This window comes from Enhydra lutris, unplaced genomic scaffold (genome assembly GCF_002288905.1).
Source record: "Enhydra lutris kenyoni isolate GAN:26980312 unplaced genomic scaffold, ASM228890v2 scaffoldscaffold14, whole genome shotgun sequence".
Taxonomy (NCBI): domain Eukaryota; kingdom Metazoa; phylum Chordata; class Mammalia; order Carnivora; family Mustelidae; genus Enhydra; species Enhydra lutris.
The window spans coordinates 34,887,679-34,909,186 of NW_019154098.1; the positions used below are offsets into that span (position 1 = coordinate 34,887,679).

Consider the following 21,508-nt stretch of genomic DNA (forward strand, 5'->3'; position numbering starts at 1 on the left):
ACACTAGCATGGACCAGCTCTTACAGGCCACGGTCAGGGGTTTAGATTGGGGGAGAGATCATTCTAGCAATGGTATGAGGAAACAATTAGGAGACAAGAAACAGGGTTACTAGTTAGGAAGCTTTCACGGACACCTAGTGAAGAGTTTGATGGGGTTGGAGATAGTTTATAGCTTGGTGGGAACTAGAGCAGGGTTCGTGGAAGGAGAAAACTTGAAGCTTGGCCTTGGTGGTAGAGATTTCAAAGGGAACCATGAAAAAAAAAAAAAGCACAGGTGACATGTCTTGAGCTGTGGGTTGTCAATGTAGTAAAAAAAGGAAGAAATAGAAGAGAAAGCTGAAAGACCAGGACCAGGACGTGAGAACTCTGAGTCTTACTGCATGTGTTTGGGTTTTATTTGATGAGTAAAAGAGAAGTGAGAGTCATTAACAGAAGAGAGAGATACGGTTACGTCGTAAGGGTGACAGAAGACAACCAATCAGATAAGAGGAGCAAACTCAAAGGGAAGGGGTTATCAACCATGTAAATATTTCAGTAAGGTGAAGATGAATGTCGCTGATAACTTTAAGCAGATTCAAATTATAGAGGCTGAAGACAGATTGCAAGCATTTGAGCAGGTGGGGCAAAGAGCAAGTATTCATTTCACTCGAGGCTCTTCTTCCTTGGATTTCAGCAGATAAAGGAAAGGTAGAGCGAGAACTTTAGCTTGAAAAAAGTTCTGGGAGTCTGGGAGGGGGTGCGAGCCGGAAGGTTGAGGCCAAAACAAAACTCGGAGCTCAGCATCAGAGAATGAACACATGGTAGAATGGGAACCAAGACAATGTTGGCTGCCATGCCTTGTGAAAAGGAGGTTGTTAACGTTTGCAGTGTGTGCTTTTGTAGCGTGGCCGTTTTAGAAAGTCGTGTTATTTAAAGCCATACTAGAAAAGGGTTATCAACTGAAAAGTGTGTTTGAGTTCAGGAGTCATCAGAGCAAGGTCTGTCTGTAAAATGGACACCTTACTGAACATAGAATCCTCCAGGCAGAGTGTTGTTACGTTAATAGCAAGGCCTCTTTAGTGATTGTAAAATTGCCGAAATAAAATACCATGAAATGATTTAACTATTTCTTTTCTGAAAATACATTCTTTAACATCAGAAAGTATGTGAAGTTTTGGGTTACTTTGGCTGAGGTCTTAAATGTCTTTCCAAGTGAGTGAATAAGAAATAGACTCTGCAGGGGCACCTGGGTGGCTCAGTGGGTTAAGCCACTGCCTTCGGCTCGGGCCCTGATCTCAGGGTCCTGGGATCGAGCCCCGCATCGGGCTCTCTGCTCAGCGGGGACCCCCTGTCTCTCTGCCTACTTATGATCTCTCTCTCTTTCTCTCTCTCTGTCAAATAAATAAAATCTTTAAAAAAAAAAAAAAGAAAGAAAGAAATAGACTGCAAATATCTCTAGTCAATACCCTGTTACCAGCTGCTTGGCGTCTGTTTCCCTTCTGAGACTAGTAGCCAGAATTTCTTTTCAGAACCTCTCTCCTCCCTCCATTCACACCTTTGTGGTTTAGATGGAATTGGCCTCACTTGCGTGGGGCGGGGGGTAATGCTGATTAGCAGAGCCAATCTAAATGGGCCATCTCTGTTCACAATGAACGTTTGGAATTGACACAGTTGCCTAAACTGGCCCAGTTGGGGTGACTCTTAAAAAGACTTTTTTCTGTGTGTCCTGACGTAGAGTCTCTCTGCTGTTTCACCAATTAGGATTCGTACCCGAATTCACAAAGCCCCTCAAAGGCAATTCAAGATTATGAATTGGAGAGGGGGAGTTTGGAGTCAAAATGAAATCAAAACCAAGGAAATGACAAGAAAAAAATGGAAAGAAACAGGGTCCTAAATCATGACATATGAGATTCTAGATCAATTCTGACCCCCAGCTGCATGTACCTCTATAGTTTTCAACTGAGTGAACCAATAACTTTTATTAAGAAAGTTAATAAGACCAATAACTTTCTTTATTAAGAAAGTTAAGACCCAACTCTCAGTTGGGTCTTTCTATTACTCCCTGGGACTGGAAGCTTCCCAGATGACTCAGAATCTGTGATACAGACCCTAAAGTCTCTGTGTCATTTTCCCATCAACTGTGATGATGCTGACCTCTTCGTTTCTATGGAAACTGATGTTTCTTTTAGGAAAAAGGAGCACTTTGTGACCTTTCCACAGGTTGTATAGGTTTTTGAAAATGTTTTTACCTTAATTGAAAAACATAAGCTATTTAATATTTATAAAGATTTAAAGAGGTTATTTAACTCACCATGAAAAGCAGGAAAGAGGAAGACTGACCAGCAGACATAGAAAAATAACTAAAATCTGCTATTGGAGAAGGTCCAACTGTACAAGTGTTGGATGATTTGAAGTTGTCTCCAATGCATTTTCTGACATCAAATATTACAAAATTGTGGGTTTATATTAAATTTCAGTATATATCGTGATGTCAGGCATGTTCTACTCAAGGCTAGAAAGTGATAAAGCCAATTCACACACAACGTGTCAAAAAGCAACAAGAAGTTTTTGTTAAGTGATTCACATTAACCTCTTTCTCGCCCAGGCTTAAAATGTTTTCATAATTAGGGGGTGCCCAGGTGGCTCAGTCCAGTGAGTATCTGACTCTCGATTTCAGCTCAGGTCATGATCTCAGGGTCCTGCAACTGAGCCAGCGGCAGGCTCCTGGCCCAGCGAGGAGTCTGTCTCCCTCTGCCCCTCCCCCTACTTGCAAGCACTCTCTCTCAAATAAATAAATCCTTAAAAAAAAAACTAATTCATAAATTGACAAGGTAAGTGAAGCATGATAGGATATTATCATCCTTAGCAGTAGTAAGGCTGAAATTAGAGAAATGAAGCTTGTATCTGTGTAAAAGAAGTTTCGCTTATATCAAGCCTCGGAGTCATTCACACCTATGCTTCCAGCCCCAGAGAGCACTGGACCAAGACTCTTAGAGCCTGTCCTTGTAAAACACAGCAAGAAGGGGGCGTCTGGGTGGCTCAGTCGATTGGATGCCTGCTTCTGCTCAGGTCATGCTCCCTGCTTGGAGTCTACCTCTCCCTCTCCCACTGCTCCTTCTCTCTCTCTCTCTCACTCACTCACTCACTTACTCACATAAATCGTAAAAAAACAAAACATAACAGCAAGGGGTTATGGGGCTGAACTCATGCTGTGAGCAGCTTGTTTCCAAAGAGGAGAGAAAACGTTACTCATGGTCACTTCCTTGTCCCCAACTCCAATCAACTAATTACCTTCTTATCAATCTAAACCCAATCTGGAGACAGAACACACAGCAAGTTTAACCAAGAGAAGTTTAAGGAATTGCTAAGCTTGATAAATATATTACGGGAACTCTTAAACAGTGCCCTAAAGGTGAAAAAGAGGAGACAAGGAAGGACAAGCTTGGAAGAGGGTGCCCCTTTGAAATTCAGACCTCTTGAAGAAGGTACCATCGCAGACCACCCCATGATGAGAAAGTCTGCTGGGTTTACTGAGCCAGAGCTGGTTTAGCATTATATGATAAACAGGAAAAGATCCCTTAGGACACAAGCCAAGTCTTGTTGAGCAGTTTGCCTAGGAAGTTGGGACATTTTGCAGGTGCAAAACCAGGGCAGATGTCCACGTTGGAAAGGCTTCAGAAACAACTCTAGGGCACAGGCAAGCCGAGACTTGTGGGTGGGCATGCTGGAGAATCAGGGGCGCCACCACAGCAGAAGCCAGGAGTATGGGGTGTCCTCAACTGCAGGGGCTGTGGCTAGAAGTCCTAGTTAAAGGACTGTGCATTCTGGGTGTGCAAGGAGCAGAGTACCACCAGACAGACACGCACACACCACTGAGAGGAGCAAGAAAAAGCACCTTTCAGCACACTGAAACCCAGGAAGACAAGCTTCTTTCTTCTGCAGTGCCCCTCCAGTATTCTTTTAATAGGATCCTTCTAGAGGAGTCTTAAAGAGTCCCGCTCATTATCACAGTGTAGGTACTGAAGAATGAATTTAGAGCTCAGACGTAATAAATTGATGAGTAGTTTGACCCTTTGGAGTACTTAGTTTCATTTGCAACCTTCTACACACATTCCAATTCCTGCACAAGGACGAAGCAACTCACTCTGTATTTTAGCCCTCTCATGATACAGCTCTCCCGATAGTGCCTGCCCTTCCCCCACATGAGAAAACACAAAGCCCAACGATCATTGAATCCATGGCTGGCTGTATTAATTACTCCCCAAATTCAGTCATGGTCCCAATGAATATTTTGTTAACTAAAGACTACATTGTAAAGTTGACCTCCACCAACTTTTATACAAGATAAAAATGGGAAGGAGAGAAAGGAAGAAAAGGGTTAGCATGTATAAACAGACATATAACAAAGAGAAAATATCCAAAGCTACCACAGTCCTGGCTTCTGTCCTTGTTCACAAGGTCATAGTTGATAGCTACAGCTTCCACCTTTAACCACCCATTCCACGTGTTCCTTGCCCACAGACAGAACCCACAGCTCTGTCTTCTTTACCTGGTGAAGTAGATCCAAATCCTCCTTTCTGAAAGTTCTGGATGCCCAGTCACTCTGCTTTTTCAGGTTTTCCATTCATCTTTGACACTGAAGTACTAAAAAGAACTTCAGAAAATCTTCTGGGTTCCAAGCATAATCCTTCTTGCTTTCACAATAGTAGCAACTAATTTCCCTTGGTAATTGGGATCCACCAGTAAAGCCAATAGATTAACTCCTGTTTTTCACCTGTTGGTTCAGTGGTATAAAGAGTGCAAAATGGCCAGGTGGCAGTCTGTGGTAGGTAGGCTTCTAATGTGGATTCCATGAACCCCGCCCCCGATGTAAACAGCCTATTTCTAGTGGAGCATTGTTAGGACCTGTCAATAGAGTTGGGTATCAATTCTATGATTATATTATATGGCAGAAGGAATTCTTCAGATGTAATTAGGATCCCTAAACAGTTGGCTATAATCCAAAAGGAGACGAACTTGAGGAAGCCCAACCAACCCAGTCAGGCAAGCCCTATAAGCAGCAGAGTTTTCTTGCTGGTCTGGAAGAAAAACAGCCATGTCGTAAGAGGAGGTGCCACATAGATAGCACCTGGGAGCGACCTCTAAGAGGTAAAAGCAGTTCTCAGCTGACAGCAAGAAAACAAGGTTTTTAACAACCCAGCTGCAAGGAACTGGATTCTTCAAACAAACACATGAGTTGAGAAGAGAATCCTGAGTGTCAGATGAGATAACTAAGTCAATACCTTGATTTCAGCCTGGTGACTCCATAAGCAGAAGACTCAACTAACCTGTACCTATACCCTTGGCCCACAGAAACCATGAGATAAATAAATTGATGTTGTCTAAGTCTACTAAATTAGTTATGCAGTCAACAGAAAGCTAGTACACAAAACTAGGTCTCCTCTTCCAATTCAGTGGAACTATTTTTGTCTCCCCTGGTGGAAGCATTCCCTTCTTGGATACCAAGATCTCCAAACCAGCAGTTCAAAGTTGCCAGGACAGAAAGCAAAAAGTCTACAAAAGTCTACAAAAAAAGCAAAATGGTATAATAGTGAGAGAAGCCACTCTCACTCCCACCGCTTATATTCTAGTTACAGGAGAGATGACAGCTTATGATTTCTGATCCAAGCACACACTGCATCCTATAAGGCAAAACCCTATTCTTCTAGGATGTTGTCTACCAACTGGTACCATAATGAGTCCTCGGTAAGCCATTTCACCTTTCCTTTAGACTAGCCACTCTCAAATGACGGGTTAAGTAGTAAGACCAGTTAATTCCATGGGGTGAGCCCCATTGCTGCACTTCTCTGTTGTAAAATGAGGTTTCAGGATCTGAAGCAGTGCCGAGTAGAATGCCATGACAGTGGGGTCCATGCATAGGAGTGCTGGCAGAAGTATTATTGGCACGGTGGGGGCAGGGGGCAATCTATATCCAGAATATATGTCTATTTCCATGAGAATGAATCTTTGCCCCTCCGTGGTAGAAGAGGTCCCCTAGGTGTTTGGCTTGTCCTCTCAGGGAATGGTGCCAATGTTACATGTTCAGTAACACTAGCCCAGCCAGCCTTTTAAGGAAACTCCATGTTGTTGAAGAGCCTCCATCCTTGCCACCAGGGTCTCTTTGTTCATGGCTCCATTGAACTAGCCCTGGCGTGGCTGGGGAAAGGAGCTGACATCAACAGTGTAATATTTTGTCCATCTCACTATTAAAAGCCTGCTCTGCAGTGGATGTTCTTTGGTAGGCATTCACGTGGGACCCAGATATCTTCACAGTCTGTGCCAATTTAAAGAGGTCTGAACTAATGTTCTCGTCCCCAGCCAACATGTCCTTAATCCCAGTCCCATTTCTCAAAAATATTACCCATCTTGGTTAACTTCTCTTTTCAACATTATTTCATCCAGCCTCCTTTTCACCCACCTTTCCTTTCCAGATTGTTCTGAAGCAAATCCCAGACATATCACTTTACCTTAAATATTGCAGTACCTCTAAAAGATAAACATTATTCAAAAATAACCACAATATGGGATATCGGCTTGGCTCAGTCAGTGGAGCATATGACTCTTGATCCCGGGTTTGTGAATCCAAGCCCCATGTTGGGTGTAGAGATTACTTAAAAATAAAATATCTTTTGTTAAAGATTTTATTTATTTATTTGACAGATGGTAGAGGCAAGAGAAGTAGCAAGTAGGCAGAGAGGCAGGCAGAGAGAGAGGAGGAAGCAGGCTCCCCGCTGAGCAGACAGCCCGATGCGGGGCTCGATCCCAGAACCCTGGGATCATGACCTGAGCCACCCAAGTGCCCCCAAAATAAAATATCTTTTTAAAATATTTTATTTATTTATTTGAGATAGCGAATGAGATCGAGAAAGATAGCACAAGTGGGGAAGGGGGCAGAGGGAGAGGGTGAAGCAGGCTCCCCGCTGAACAGGGAGCCCTATGTGGGGTTTGATCTTAGGACCCCAGGGTTATGACCCGAGCCAAAGGCAGATGCTTAACTCACTGAGCCACCCAGGTGCCCCTTAAAAATAAAATACAAAAAAACTTAGGGTGCCTGGGTGGCTCAGTGGGTTAAAGCCTCTGCCTTGGGCTCGGGTCATGGTCCCAGGATCCTGGGATCGAGCCCCACATCAGGCTCTCTGCTCAGTGGAGAGACTGCTTCCTCCTCTCTCTCTGCCTGCCTCTCTGCCTGCTTGTGATCTGTCAAATAGATAAATAAAATTAAAAAAAAAAAAAAAAAGAGGTACATAGTCTGTTCCCTCCCTTTTTGGAAAGCTATCAGTCATTGACAGTCATTGCTAGATCCCTTAATTTGTGAGGGGTTGAAAATTTGTTATTCTAATTCCATCACTCCTCATTTGTTATCTATACCAATACACACTACAAAGTACACACACACTTCCATAAGGAGAAATTTCCCTTCATCCAAAATATGGTCACCCAGAAATACGGTTCATATTGAGAAAGCAGAATAAATGCTTGTTTTTTTTTTCTATTTACCAATTTTCAAAGTAACAGGTTGGTTTTCTGGTATCCTCCAAGTTGACCAATGAATTTTATGTTAATATCATTATGAACTCCTGCATTAAAACATATTTGATGTGTTACAAACCATTGCAGTTATTATGTTTATTAACGCTTACATTGTACTGTCTTTGCCAGAGGGAACCAATTCAAGTTGGCTCTTGGATCCTTTTCGGTTATCTTTCATAGCTGCCTTGTTTTCCAGTACGCCAAGACGTTCCAGACTCACATTGTATGTTTCCTGCCCCGGAGCTGAAATCACGTCTTTCTTCAAGGAGGCTTAGTTCCTTTTAGAAGGAAATGGAACGTGGAGATCATATTACTCGATGGGTCATCATTTCTAAGCCTTTTCTAGGTCATTGTTTGCAGGCCAAAAACTAGGAGACTTTGTTGTTATTGTTTTATAGATTCATTTAACGTAAAGTACTTTAGGAGTTTATACGGATACTCCCAGTTGAAGACCAAGATTCACTTAACTTTTTCAGTCTAACACCTGCCCTTCCTTCCTCATGAATTCTTTCTGATCACCTTGGCCAGAAGTAACAAAACATCCCTTGAATTGTATCACCCCTCCAACAACTTTTCTGTCAATCAACATATCGATCTTCGATTTATTGTTATTTTTGTATAGATCTTATCCTCCCTACTAAATGGTAAACAATTTAAGGACAGAATTCCTCTTTTTATTCTTTGTTAAAAATAACAGCTTTTTATTCTTTGTTAAAGATAAAATTCCTAAAGTGCTAATGTATTTCTTGACATGTAAATACATCTTTTTCCTTGATATTCTTCAAAATATGAAACAGTACTATACATGCACTAAAATTTTAAATATGATCGTTAAATGACCCCAACTTTTCAGAAAGAAAGTACTAAGAACGCTAATTTTAGTGGCAGTTAGGTTAACATATTGAAGTTGTTTGAAATAAGTTTTATTTCACAGATATAAAACAGTTCTGAACATTTACAACTTGTACAAAGACTGATATGGTAGCCTTCCTGTTTCAAAAAACACTATCCTAAGAGAACAGGAAAAGTTAAAGACCACAATGACATTCCAAATTACAGGTTCAGGGAATGGGGACTATGAAGAAGGTATTCTAATCAACTACAAAATCCTGAAACCATTTCTGATGGAAGGAAAATGAATAATACTGGATTCTCCAAACAGTGTGAGATCACACTTTGGTCTGAAACACGTTTATCTTTGTTTCTTCTTCAGTTGTATACATAAAAATGATATAAAAATGCCACTAAAATGAACCCTTTAAAGGTTTAATTTAAAAAAGAGGTAGGGAATGAAAATTAGAGGATTTATTTGGGCAGTTCTTCAATAATGATGCGAGAAACTGAATTCCATCCAGTGGAGGCGTCCCCTTTCGGATAATCCGAACAGGTCCCGACCCAGATGGCAACATCCACTAGTCCAGCTCCGATTCCTTCACAGAGCCCTTCCACTGCAGAACAGAGAGGAAAGTTACACCCTTCTTTAGAACAAAAAGCAAAAATCTTCACCTAAATGTTATTACCCTAGCAAGGTAGCTAACAAATCTACTGAACGCACAGTGAATTAAAAATTCTAACACTTAATAAGGACTTCATGAAGGTAAGTTCTCTCCTTCTTACCACATAAGTATTTTTTTAAAAATGTACACCTAGGGACGCCTGGGTGGCTCAGTTGGTTAAGCAGCTGCCTTCGGCTCAGGTCATGATCCCAGCGTCCTGGGATCGAGTCCCACGTCGGGCTCCTTGCTCATCAGGGAGCCTGCTTCTCCCTCTGTCTCTGCCTGCCATTCTGTCTGCCTGTGCTTGCTCTCTCTCCCTCTTTCTCTCTGACAAATAAATAAATAAAATCTTAAAAAAAAAAAATGTACACCTATCCATCCGATGATATAAGCTGAACAGGCAGTTTTCTCACAGGTTTCAGCCATAAAACCAGAATCTGTTTAGTTACCGGAAGTTACTGTTCAGGTGACCAGAAACAAACAAACAAAAAAAGCAGTTTCTTTAACTAAACTGAAGAAGCCCACACTTTTGAAAGCCATGACTTTTGGGGGCGCCTGGATGGCTCAGTGGGTTAAGCCTCTGCCTTCGGCTTGGGTCGTGATCCCAGGGTCCTGGGATCAAGCCCAGCAGGGAGCCTGCTTCCCGCCTCTCTCTCTGCCTGCCTCTCTGGGTACTTATGATCTCTCTCTGTCGAATAAATAAATAAAGTCTTAAAAAAAAAAAAGAAAGCTATGACTTTTTATTTGATATGCAGGTCTTTTTGATATGCAAGCCTTTTCCAACACTTACCTATACACTTGGTGCGTAGAAGGACTTTTGTAACATTAAAGGAAATTCTAGCATAATCATTATACCAGCCCTTCAGTCTGGGAATCCCATTTTATGTGGAATTTCCTCACAGTGAACAAACCAAACACCCTGCTTTTCCTCAGCGTTCTTATGCTTTATTAATACACAACTTTTCTCAGGGTCTCTGGACTTCCACATACAAATGTACAACTTGCATTCCATCTTACCAAGGTCCTTATATATTTAAAAAAAAAAAAATCCCTCAATGGTCATTTTAAGAAACAAAAAGATATGTGTCTGTGTAACGGGGAAAAGGAACCCAAGGTTGCCAGATTGTTTCAGAAAATGAGTCCTGACGTAGAATTAGTGAGAGATGCCACCATGTAACCGGTCAGGTTTCCCATTTGGTAGGTTAGTACGTTCCAACTGAGCCTCAGGGATGTAGGTCTGAAGCGATCTTCTTCCTTGAGCTCACACCTCAGTGAATCTAAGGTAAGTCCCTCAGAATCCAGGGATTTGACTGTGGTTCGGGCCCCTTTCAAAGCTGGGAGAACAAAGCAGTGTGATCACAGTCCCGCTTAATCTAGGGCCACACTGGGTGAAAATGTCCAGAAATACTCATGTTCTCCCAAGGTCGGCACACCCATGGCCTAGAAACTTGTTCACCACACGTACAGGACGTAAGACAAACTTGAGTCTACCCCTAGTCTCACATGAGGAGGGTCAATTGGTCACTTCATGGTTTTGAACCTGTGAAATAATGTTTTTTGAATGAATGAGCATATGTACTGGGATAAGGTAGTATTGCAACTTAATAAGCACCCGAAATATGTTGGATTAGGGGCTTCTAGACCTGTTCCCCTCCTAGCCCCAGGTAACAAGGTGACATTTAAATGTTTTTCAAACTCCCATGGGCATATCCAAGGCTTTAAGTCATCCTCGATGTGCTAAGTGTAAGTGTATCTCCTTTCTCTCAGGAAAGAGTATCTGTGCGCAAGGGAAAGTGATTTCATTACGGAGGTAACCTTCTACCGTCTTAATACAAAAACTGTTATAAATACCAAATTACTTCTGACATTCCACCCAAGTGATCACACCAAATAATTTCCACACCATGGTTGGGAACTGCTATGTTAAATAATTTATAAAACATATGCATGTATAGGTCACAGTTCCTAAGCCTAAAGGCTTAAATTATAGCAAGATATTAACACAAACACCTTAAAGGTAATACAATAGAAAGTTAGTTGCTTATCCCAACTACACATATCCCGTACCTACTATGTAGTATACAATGTTTAGTATATATACATATACTATGTCTATGTATTTATTATATATATATATTATGCATATATACTAAACATATATCACTTCCTAATCAAATTCTGATTTTCTAGTTTTTTCTTATTGCAGGGAATAAGATAAGCACCCCATCTGTGCTTCTCAGATGGAAAACCATAGCCTTTCCAGCACAAGTATCTAAGAACTTGGTGATGAAACTTTTTAACTTGATCAAAGAGAGGGCTGGGGAGACAAGAGGGCAGGGAAGGAGCTGGTTTCTGCTTGCCGGAACACTGATTGTACTGTCCTGCCTAACACACTTTATTTCCCTGGACCTTTTCTATGTGCCAAGAGAGGGGGTTCAAATATCTTCTTTATATCTCAAGGATAGTGTGGGGATTTGAGGAAGAATGCAGAAGGGATGGCCATGATTTCTTAGGAATAAATGTGCTCTGTTAATTTTTGGGTTCAGTATCTGACTTGGGTCCCCAAAGCATGCTGAAATAGAACTGCTTCTGATTAATAGGGAGGGACCTCTTCTCTTCCCTCTGTCATTGTTACGTACAAGGTTAGTGAGACATCCCTGCAAGACATGAGGGGAATGAAGCCAGTGATATATACATCTTGTGATTCTCCCAGCGTGGACCGTCACGGTGTGCTATCCCACTGCAACTCAAGAAACCAAAATGGCTGGCAGTCAAATACAGTGGTGTGTCTTGAGTGATGACATTAACACAAACCTCCCTCCCCCTCTATTTCTTGGTATCTTCCAAACTTTCTTTAATGAAACTTAAAATCAAATAAAACAAACTAATAACGTTTTTTTTTCTTATAGCTTAATGACCACTGGTTTAAATGATTGTCCTTTCTCTTACACTAGGCAGAAACAAAGAATGCACTATAGAAATGTTCTCTTTTACAAATTCAGCAGACAATATCTATCCTTTTAAAGGACGAGGCAGAGAAATGATCACCTTACCAAGTGGACCTCAACCCGGGATGAGCATTAGAAATTCCAGTACCTTGGCGCATCTAGCCCCATGAAGTCAGACTCCTTAGAAGGGTGGGACCCAGGTGTGGGGATTTAAGTGCCCTAGTTGAACCTCATGTGTAGCCAAAGTTGGAAACCACTGCTCTGTGGTATTATGGGCTGTTTTGCCATTTCATCTAATTCAGTGATTTTCAACTTTGGGGGTCTTTTAAGAAATACAGTCTTATCTCCAGAGATTCTGACTCAGTTGGTCAGAGGCAGGACCTAGGCATCTGCGTATTTTTTTTAAAGATCTATTTCAGGGAATTCTGAAATGTAACTGGGATGAAGAGTTAGGTGCTGAAAACTTGCTATTGGTCTCTTTATCACAGGCTGGTGAGCTAACACGATAGCGGGTTCCAAACCAGTCTTCTGTCTCTAAAGACATCAGGCACACCCTGCAGTCGCTATTTTACGTACCAGAAGAAGTACGATGAATATTAATTGTTGAATTGAGTTCAGGGCTTCCTTGGTCCAAATAAATGATGGCTTCGATGGGAAGAGGTCCAGAACATTCAGCTCCATTGAACGTGAAATACCAACGCTGACAGCACGCACTTCTGCATTTTAACCGAAGGGAGCCACTGAACAAAACTCTCAGAGCGCTGTTTGAGCGCATTTTTGTGAATGTACACTCCTATCACAAACACAGAAATAGGGTGTAATTAGCATTTTCAATTTCCATTTACAAGATGCTTTCAAGTTGTAGTGTGACTGTTACTCCACTTTCCTTTTCCTCAAACTACATTTTAAAAAGCTTAACTTTTACAGAAGGAGAGAGAGAAGAGACTCCGATATTAGGAACTCTAAGAAAATCAAATTATGGCATTCTTAGAATTCTTCACGCCACTGAAGGTATCTTTTAGTTTTACTCAAAACAGCTGGTCTTCAGTATTTTAAGCCAAACCAGTCTATATATCTACTTTTCTTTTTTCACTCCAAAACTACTTCCTGGGCCCTACGTGCTGGACTTTACAGTTACCACAGTAAATGAAACAGAATCTACCCTCATGGTCCTTACATTCTGACCTATATATTTATTCTTTTTTTTTTTAATTTTTTAATTTATTTGACAGAGAGAGAGAGAGATCACAAGTAGGCAGAGGGAGAGGGAGAGGCAAAGGGAGAGGGGGAAGCAGGCTCCCCGCTGAGCAGAGAGCCCAACGTGGGGCTCGATCCCAGGACCCCGAGACCATGACCTGAGCCAAAGGCAGAGAGGCTCAACCCACTGAGCCATCCAGGCGCCCCTATATATTTATTCTTAACCGGTCTCTTTTCGACCAATAGCAAACAGTATCAGGGATAAAGCATAGGTAGAGGTTTTAGTCTTTACCTATAATGACACAATTAGAAGACCCCGGGTTTTTTTTCTCTAATGGCTCTTTGCAAAATTCATCTCTCTACTGGCTCATGGTCTACTATCTTTTACTTTTGGAAAGCACTGAAACTCATTCTGACTGCTCCTAAAAGAAACTTAAAAACACATTAATAATTCAGAGTCGTTTTAGAGAGAACGCAGCAACTTCTGATGAACTAGAAATAAGTAACCAGTCTGTAAATGTCAGGTGTTTAAAGAAGCAGGTAACATTTGGACACGTTTTAACAAAATGCTTTTGAAGAAGTCACATAGGAAAACAAAGCCTGCGGTAATACTAGTACACAAAAAAAATCAAATCAGGGCGGTCTCACGCAATTTCATAGATAATCAAGCAGACAGTAAAGAGCTGAGATGAGGTCCATCTCAGAGTTTTGTGAAAGTAAAATCTCTTCTACTTGCATTTGCCTGGTGGTAGGAGTGGTTAATATCAAGGAATAACGTAATGCTGAATAATAATAATATATATACGGAACCATCTACAACTGGTCCACCAAAAGAAGAAAGAGGCTTAGGAATAGCCCCAGCTTCTTCAGTTTTGTGCCATCCCAGTCACCTTGCCAGTTGCTTTCGAAGCAAACACTAATTAAAGTGACTGAATCATTAATCAAAATGTTGCAGAATTTTAAATGCTCACTGTAGTACATCTCTGGACCATTCCACTTTTCTTAAGCTTAGCAATTTTAAGCCACACGGGCTACCCAGAATGACAAATACCAACACACTTTCCACTTGGAGGTAATTCCTATCACATGGTTAATTTCTTGGAAATTTCTTCCCACCCTTATGCCTGGGACCACAGCAGAATTTCTTACACTAATTCAAAGTTAAGTTCACTTTTAAACAAGACTGGAAAGTTGCTTACTGTCCAACACAGATACTTATTCTCTCCTTTTTTGTTTGCATTTTTTAAAAAGGAGTAAGTTATTTTAGATATTATTAGGGTTAAAATAACATGGTGATTTATCTTAGAAATACCTTTATAAAATTAACTCTGAAATGTTATCTTTTTTATTCATTAATTCTAACTTAGCTATAGGGTCCCTACTCCTTAATTTTGTAAAAAGTCTTTCAGCAAAAATAAAATAAAATCTTCAATTCATACTCAACTGAGAAAACTCAAAGGCTTTTCTTCAACTTTAAAATAATTCAGACTTTACTTACCGCAATTTTCCCAAGATCTATGCCATAATTGAGCGAACTCCATGAACACTGCTTGTAGTTCGGTGTCCAGGACTCCTCAAAGCTTTCCCTCAAGCATTCGCCCTTTTCTCCTTTGAATCCATCCCGACCTGGGATCCCAGGGGTACCAGGAATGCCATTGGCCCCAGGGTTTCCATCTCGCCCAGGCACCCCTGCTGGTCCTTGTAAGCACATTCCATTATACTACAACAGACAAAGGAAAAGGGGAAAACCCCTCACTGCTCAAGATTCAAAGACTTAATGATTAGAACTGCATTTTTTAAAAGATTTATTTTATTTATTTTAGGGGGAGAGAGAGAAAGCAGGGGGAAGGGCAGAGAGAGAGGGAGACAAGCAGACTCCCTGCTGATCATGGAGCCTAACACATGACTCCACTCAGGCTCAGCTGGGGACTACACTGGGGGTTCAATGGGGAGGGGGCTCAATCTGAGATCATGACAGGAGCTGAAACCAAGAGTTGGTCGCTTAACCAAGTGAGCCACCCCGGGACCCCTAAACTTGCATTTATTTGGAGCCCTTGGAGTCAAGAAGCCCTTCATACCACTTGCTCATGTTCTAGATGAGTTATTACAGAGAATTGATTTTATTTTATTTTTTTTATTTTATTTTTTTTATTTATTTGACAGAGAGAGAGAAATCACAAGTAGCAGAGAGGCAGGCAGAGAGAGAGGGGAGGAAGCAGGCTCCCCACAGAGCAGAGAGCCCGATGTGGGGCTCGATCCCAGGACCCTGGGATCATGACCCGAGCCGAAGGCAGAGGCCTTATCCCACTGAGCCACCCAGGCGCCCCTGAGAATTGATTTTAAAGTTATTTCTAAAATACTGAGATTTCTTTCCATTGCACAGACTGCTCACACACACACACACACACACAGAGAAATCAAAGAAGACAAAATGTTTCATTTGCCTGCTTTTTTCCTACTGCTTATTAAAAGCATACATGATTCTTAAATTGCTGTATACCAGGGTGAACATAATTAGATATCTGCTTTTTTCTTCTAACCCTGTATGTTGTAAAGGACTGTAGAGTATCATAACGATACTTTTAAACATTTTATGCAAACATTGCACTATTTGGAGATGCTTAGGTTATTTCTATTTTTTCTATCATTAGTATTATTGTAATGAAAATCTTCACCCATATAGCGATGTCTTTTGAATTATTTCCTTAAGACATAGTCCTAGGGATATATTTATCAAAAAATCTTAGCTAAGAATTCTCTTACACCAGCAATATCTTTGAATTGGATTGCACATCTCTTGCTTCTCTCTATTTTTATGTGAAGGAAGGAGCCTCCAACCTCACTTCTCTTCAGGAGCTAATGGCCTGGTCACAGGTGACCACAGGCCTTCAACAGGGGGCAATAATCTGTCAAACCTCCTAAGTGCCCGGATTCTCTCTGGTCTTAGTGGGCAGGCAGCAAGAATATCAAGTAGAAATTAAGAGCATAGATTTTCTGGATTTTAATTTGTTTATCAGCTATGTGAGATAAGGCAACTTGCTCAACATTTCAGTGCCTGTTGCCTTACCTGTAAAAGAGGGAAAATGATGAAGATTCTTATGTGGTAGGATTCATGTGAGATTTAAGTGAGATCTTATATGAACTGTGCTTAGAGCAGCGTGGGGCACACAGTGAACACTGCCCATGTCGGCCATGATGATTCTTAACTATTCTCCCAAGACCATGTGAGGCCACGACCCTGGGCAAGTGTGTCTACTCCCTTGGGTGGAGCCTACCAGCGTCTAGACCCAGGAAAGACAGCATTAGGAAACCTGTCGGCCAGCTCACACACAGAAGCCATGCACACCAATACAATGGAGTAACTAGTAAAGGTAACATTTTATCTCTAATTCCCTTGTCTATTCTGGAATGGGTCCAACCCCAAATGCAATTGACTTAAGTTTTTACTTTAACATTCCCCTATTGATATAACTTGTACTATCATTCTGTATAATGATACTGTCCAATGAGAACAAAAAAATCCAAGATTCCTTATATATTAAAATTACTTCTGGACTTAGACATGGTCATATTATAAAATCCAGTGATGCTGGTTACTGGGAAGGATGCGCATATATATAAGGTTTCCCAATCAATTTCTTGTTACATCACCAATTTCATTTGTGTTTTGATAAATGATTTTTGTCATGACTTTGGCCACTACCATTTTCCTGGTGTAAGAAAAGGAGCTGTTTATTTATTTATTGCCAAAGAAATAGTAAGAAAAGTATTTAACAAAACTGCAAATGTATTTAACAAAATTTGAAGACAAATTAAAGTATAAAATACGCTAAAGCAGTTTGGTTTATTCTAGTTTACTTTTCATTTTAGTAATCTCACCCGCTTTCACTAGCAGATACATGTTTAGACATAGCTTTCAAGTGGGAAGGGAGAAACAACAAAACGTCTGATTTTTTTCATTATTATTCCCCCTGAGGCAAGATGATACACAAAGTTTTATTTTTCTGTATATCACTAGTTCTCAATCACAGACGATTTTGTCCCCCAGGGTGTACTTAGCAAATATCTGGGGGCATTTTTGGTTGTCACAACTTGGGAGGGGAAGGTATTATTGGCATCTAATGTGGATAGGGACCACAGGTGCTGCTAAACCTCATACAACATGCAGGACAGTCTCCATAACAAAGAATTATCTAGCCCCAAATGTCAGTAGTGCCAAGGTTGAGAATGTTTATTCAGATTTTTATCTAAAAATTGCATTTCAATGACCACAGAATTTTACTGAATTTGGTTCCACGCATATTACATCTGTCTTCTTTTACTTTAAAAATGCTAACCTAGGGGCGCCTGGGTGGCTCAGTGGGTTAAGCCTCTGCCTTCGGCTCAGGTCATGATCTTAGGGTCCTGGGCTCAAGCCCCGCATCAGGCTCTCTGCTCAGCAGGAAGCCTGCTTCTCCCTCTCTCTCTGCCTACTTGTGATCTCACTCTCTCTGTCAAATAAATTAACAAAATATTAAAAAAATAAAAATAAAAATGCTAACTTAGCACAGGCTTAGTACTAGGTGGGTGTTTTATGAATGTCCGTAGAATGAACCCCCTGTTTCTTCCACTGGCCACCAGAGGGCAGAGCATGCTGGAAGCTTGAAAGGAACGCTTTGAAAGCTCCTGTACAAAGAAGTTGCTTTATAGCATCTGTTGAAACCTTCTCAAAGACCACATGAACATATTTTTTTTCTCCAGCAAAACCAAATCCAATGTACAGGATGCACCTGAGCTTGGCTGCACAAGCTTTTCCAAGCTGGGTGAGAGTTGTGGGAAACCACAGGTACTGCAAATCCGTGGAGGAAAAGAAAAAATTGCTAGCTTTATGGAGAAAAGGGGTATTTTGTGTATCATAATTACGAATCCATAAAATGCAAACTGCACATGAACCCCAGCCATTTGGTACAGTTTTAGACAATTTGGACACTTAAAATAGAACCGTAGCCCTGAACACATTGTCTGCTTTGTGGGGCAAAATTACATAGCACATCACCAAAATGTGCAGTGTGCAATGGCAGGAATTTTTTTCCAGAGCTTTTGAATCTGGCATAGAACTAGCTGCCAGGGAGTTTGGTTTATTAGCTCAGTTTCTAATGGCAGCTTAACAAACTCGAAACTTTTTTTTTTTTTTTTAATCAAAACAATGCCCCCCCCTCCCCTTAGGTCCTGCAATGCTTGTAAGTGATATTTGTCTGCAACTAAGATTGGCCTAAGGACTGAAGTTTATTATGTGCCAAGGAATATGGTAGTTGTGAAAGGACAGCTCTTGACACAGAACAGAGGACTGCTCTGCCCTCCACTGGGTTTGTTGATTTTGGAGGGAAGGAGCTTTAAGCAAACAGACCTTCCCATACATTAGCCCTCAGAAAGCACTTGGGGTATTTATCTGCTCTTCTGAGAACTGTCTTCTCCCTTAGCTCCACTGTGATGCTCCTGCTGGGTGGCCACAGGCTGAGGACCCAGGGTGTCTGGAAGGATGGACTGTCCATCTGTCTATAAACAGAACAGTGAAATGGGTCCTGGGAGGGTTAGGGCAGGGTCTTTTCATTTTCCCCTTCTGGCCTTAATCCCTCGGACCATTCCTGTCCTGGGCTGTGGTCGTCCAACAAAGTAAATTGCAGTCCACACTCCCTAGGAAGATGACCCAACATGACTCATAGGGTTCAAGTTACAAAGAGTTGGACGGATGCTCTGTGAGGGTTGTTATTCTCTCCTGCAGGCAGACGTGGCCACCAGCCCCAACAGAGGACACATCTCAGGGCTCTGGCCCAGGCCCACCCAGGGGATCAACTCCAGGGTCTCTCTCCTAAACAGCTCCCAGGCCCACCTTCTAACCTACTGGAGCTCCTCATTCGCCTCTCATTGCCGCACTACCACTCTCCGTGTTCCCAGGGTGTTGGGCGGGGGGCGGGAGGGGGGACGACGGCTCTCAGAGGCCAGAAATTATTGGGCCACTCCCTGTATTCTGGGGCGTCCCACCCGACCCACGTCGCATCTCCGCTCCACCATTTGTTTCTCCACGTCCCCACCGCTCGCCTCGCCCAGGTCCTACCTTACACGTGGACTCAGACAAAGCGGAACAGCCAGGCGCACGCACGACCACAGGCGCAGCCGTACAGACCACCCCCCACCCCACCAGCCGGACCGCGTCCTCCCCGTGCGGCCCGCGGCTCTGTCCCCGCCGCCGGACTCACCAGGTCCACCACCTCCCTCTGCCGCAGCAGCGCCTTTTGCTTCCCCTTCGGGAGCTCGGAGGCGCTCGACGGCGCCCGCAGCTGCAGCAGCAAGAGCAGCAGGAGCCCCAGGAGCCGCTGCGCGGAGACGGCGGCGGGGCCGTGGGGGCGCATGGCGCGCGGCGGCCCCGGGACGCGCGGAGCAGGAGCAGGAGCAGGAGGAGGCGCGGAGCCCGGACGTGACCAGAGTCTGGCCCCGCCGCGCTCCGAGGCCGCCGCAGGCTGCATCAATGCCCCTTTCACCCGCACGCCTCCCTCCCTCTCTGCCTCCCGCCCCTCTGGACGCCGGAGTTTCCATCCAGTAATAGGCGGGAACCCCCACCCCGAGCCCGACACTGGGCGGGCGGACAGCCGGGCCCGCCCCCTCCGGCGCCGCCGCCGGGACCCTTGCGGAGAAGCCGCGTGCGGAGTCAGGGGGAGGGGCGGGGTGGCGGCGGTGGGAGGCCACAGGTGGAGGCTTCCGGGCGGGAGTGGAGCTAGCACTCCCTAAGTGAACACGGAGAGGCACGTGCCTTTGCTGGGGTCCAGGAACCGCCTCCAGGCAAGCTATTTTTCCGAGATGGCATTTGGGGGCGCAGCAGGGGTAAGGGAGGAACCATAGGTATCATAGGATTCTCCCAGGGGCCCGTGACCCAAATGATAAGAACCGATGTTCCATAAACCAAAGAGCAGACTCGTAAATACATAGAACAAACTGGTGGTTGCCGAAGGGGAGGTGGGGGTGAGTGGGTGAAATAGATAAAGGGGATTAGGAGATACAAACTTCGGGTTATGAAATAAATCAAGGAGGTGGAAAGTACAGCATAGGAAATATAGTGGATACTATTGTAATAACTTTGTATGGTGACAGATGGTGATTATACTTATTGTGAGCACTGAGTAACGTACAGAGTTGTCGAAGCCATATGTTGTGCACCAGAAACTAATATAACATTGTATGTTAATTATACTTCAATAAATTTTTTTTAAATACATTAAAAATTTTAGTAGGGAAGGGAAAAAATGAAGCAAGATGGGATCGGGAGGGGAGATAAACCATAAGAGACTCTTAATCTCACAAAACAAACTGAGGGTTGCAGGGGGAGGGAGAGGGTGGTTGGGTTATGGACTTTGGGGAAGGCATGTGCTATGGTGAGTGCTGTGAAGTGTGTAAACCTGGAGATTCACAGACCTGTACCCCTGGGGCTAATAATACAGTCTATGTTAATAAAAAAATTAAGAATTAAAAAATAAACATTCAAAATTTTTAAAGAACTGATGTTTCCTAAGCGCTAACACTCACTAAGCACCGGGAACCACACAAAGTCTTTTATACATCCTCTCTGTCTTCTGGGCAATCCTATGGGGGTTGATACCTTCTCTATTTGCCCCGTTCACAGATAAGGAAACTGAGGTTCAGAGAGATTAAGCAACACCAAGGTTCTCTTTAGAGACCCATCCAGTTTCTTGGAAGTTATAGTAGACCCAACTGATGGATATTAGAGAAGAGGAACAGTCTGGCAGGGGAGCATGCCAGAGCATTTGGAGGAATGCTCCCTCCCTGGTCACTACCTAACTATAAGTAGATTTCATCCCTGTTTGTCAGAAGCAGCAAAAATCCAATGGGTTCTAAAGCCAGGACGGGCCACCTAATTTGCAGGGCTCAGTGCAAAATGAAAATGCAGGGCCCTTTGTTAATAAAAAATTAAGAATTTCAGGATAGTATTAACAGAACTATACACCAAGCATGGGATTCTTTTAAGCATAGCTACACAGGTCACTCACCCATGAAACAGCCCTGTGTAAAGCAGAACAAGGTCCCAGCCTGTGCCTTTATGTGCCAAAGCACTGTGGTGACAGCAATCTACAGGCTGGAGAGGAGCTATGCTTGCCGCAAATGTAGCTACCATCTGACTCCCTAACATCAATACATTTTAAAACTACACATTCACAAATTATACTGTAAGATATATTAACCAGATATCATTATTTATATTTCAAAGGTAATTTATAATAATGTATAAGTGTCTTACACATACCCTGTCTCTCGGGTCCTAAAATGACC

At 42.7% G+C, this 21,508-nt stretch overlaps 1 protein-coding gene across 2 annotated transcripts; it reads right to left on the bottom strand.

Moving 5' to 3' along the window:
- Positions 1-8,455: 8,455 nt before the first annotated feature.
- Positions 8,456-19,593, bottom strand: LOC111146720 (collagen triple helix repeat containing 1). 2 transcript variants are annotated; one of them, XM_022502393.1, is made up of 4 exons: positions 19,426-19,593; positions 14,688-14,909; positions 12,569-12,785; positions 8,456-8,996 (listed from the first exon to the last, which is right to left on the bottom strand). In XM_022502393.1, the coding sequence occupies exons 1-4, from the start codon at positions 19,576-19,578 to the stop codon at positions 8,854-8,856; spliced, it is 735 nt and encodes a 244-aa protein (XP_022358101.1). In that variant the 5' UTR covers positions 19,579-19,593; the 3' UTR covers positions 8,456-8,853. The 2 variants fall into 2 exon arrangements, with proteins under 2 accessions (XP_022358101.1, XP_022358102.1); XM_022502394.1 differs by lacking the exon at positions 19,426-19,593 and adding an exon at positions 18,576-18,602 and having other exon boundaries at positions 8,462-8,996.
- Positions 19,594-21,508: the final 1,915 nt, after the last annotated feature.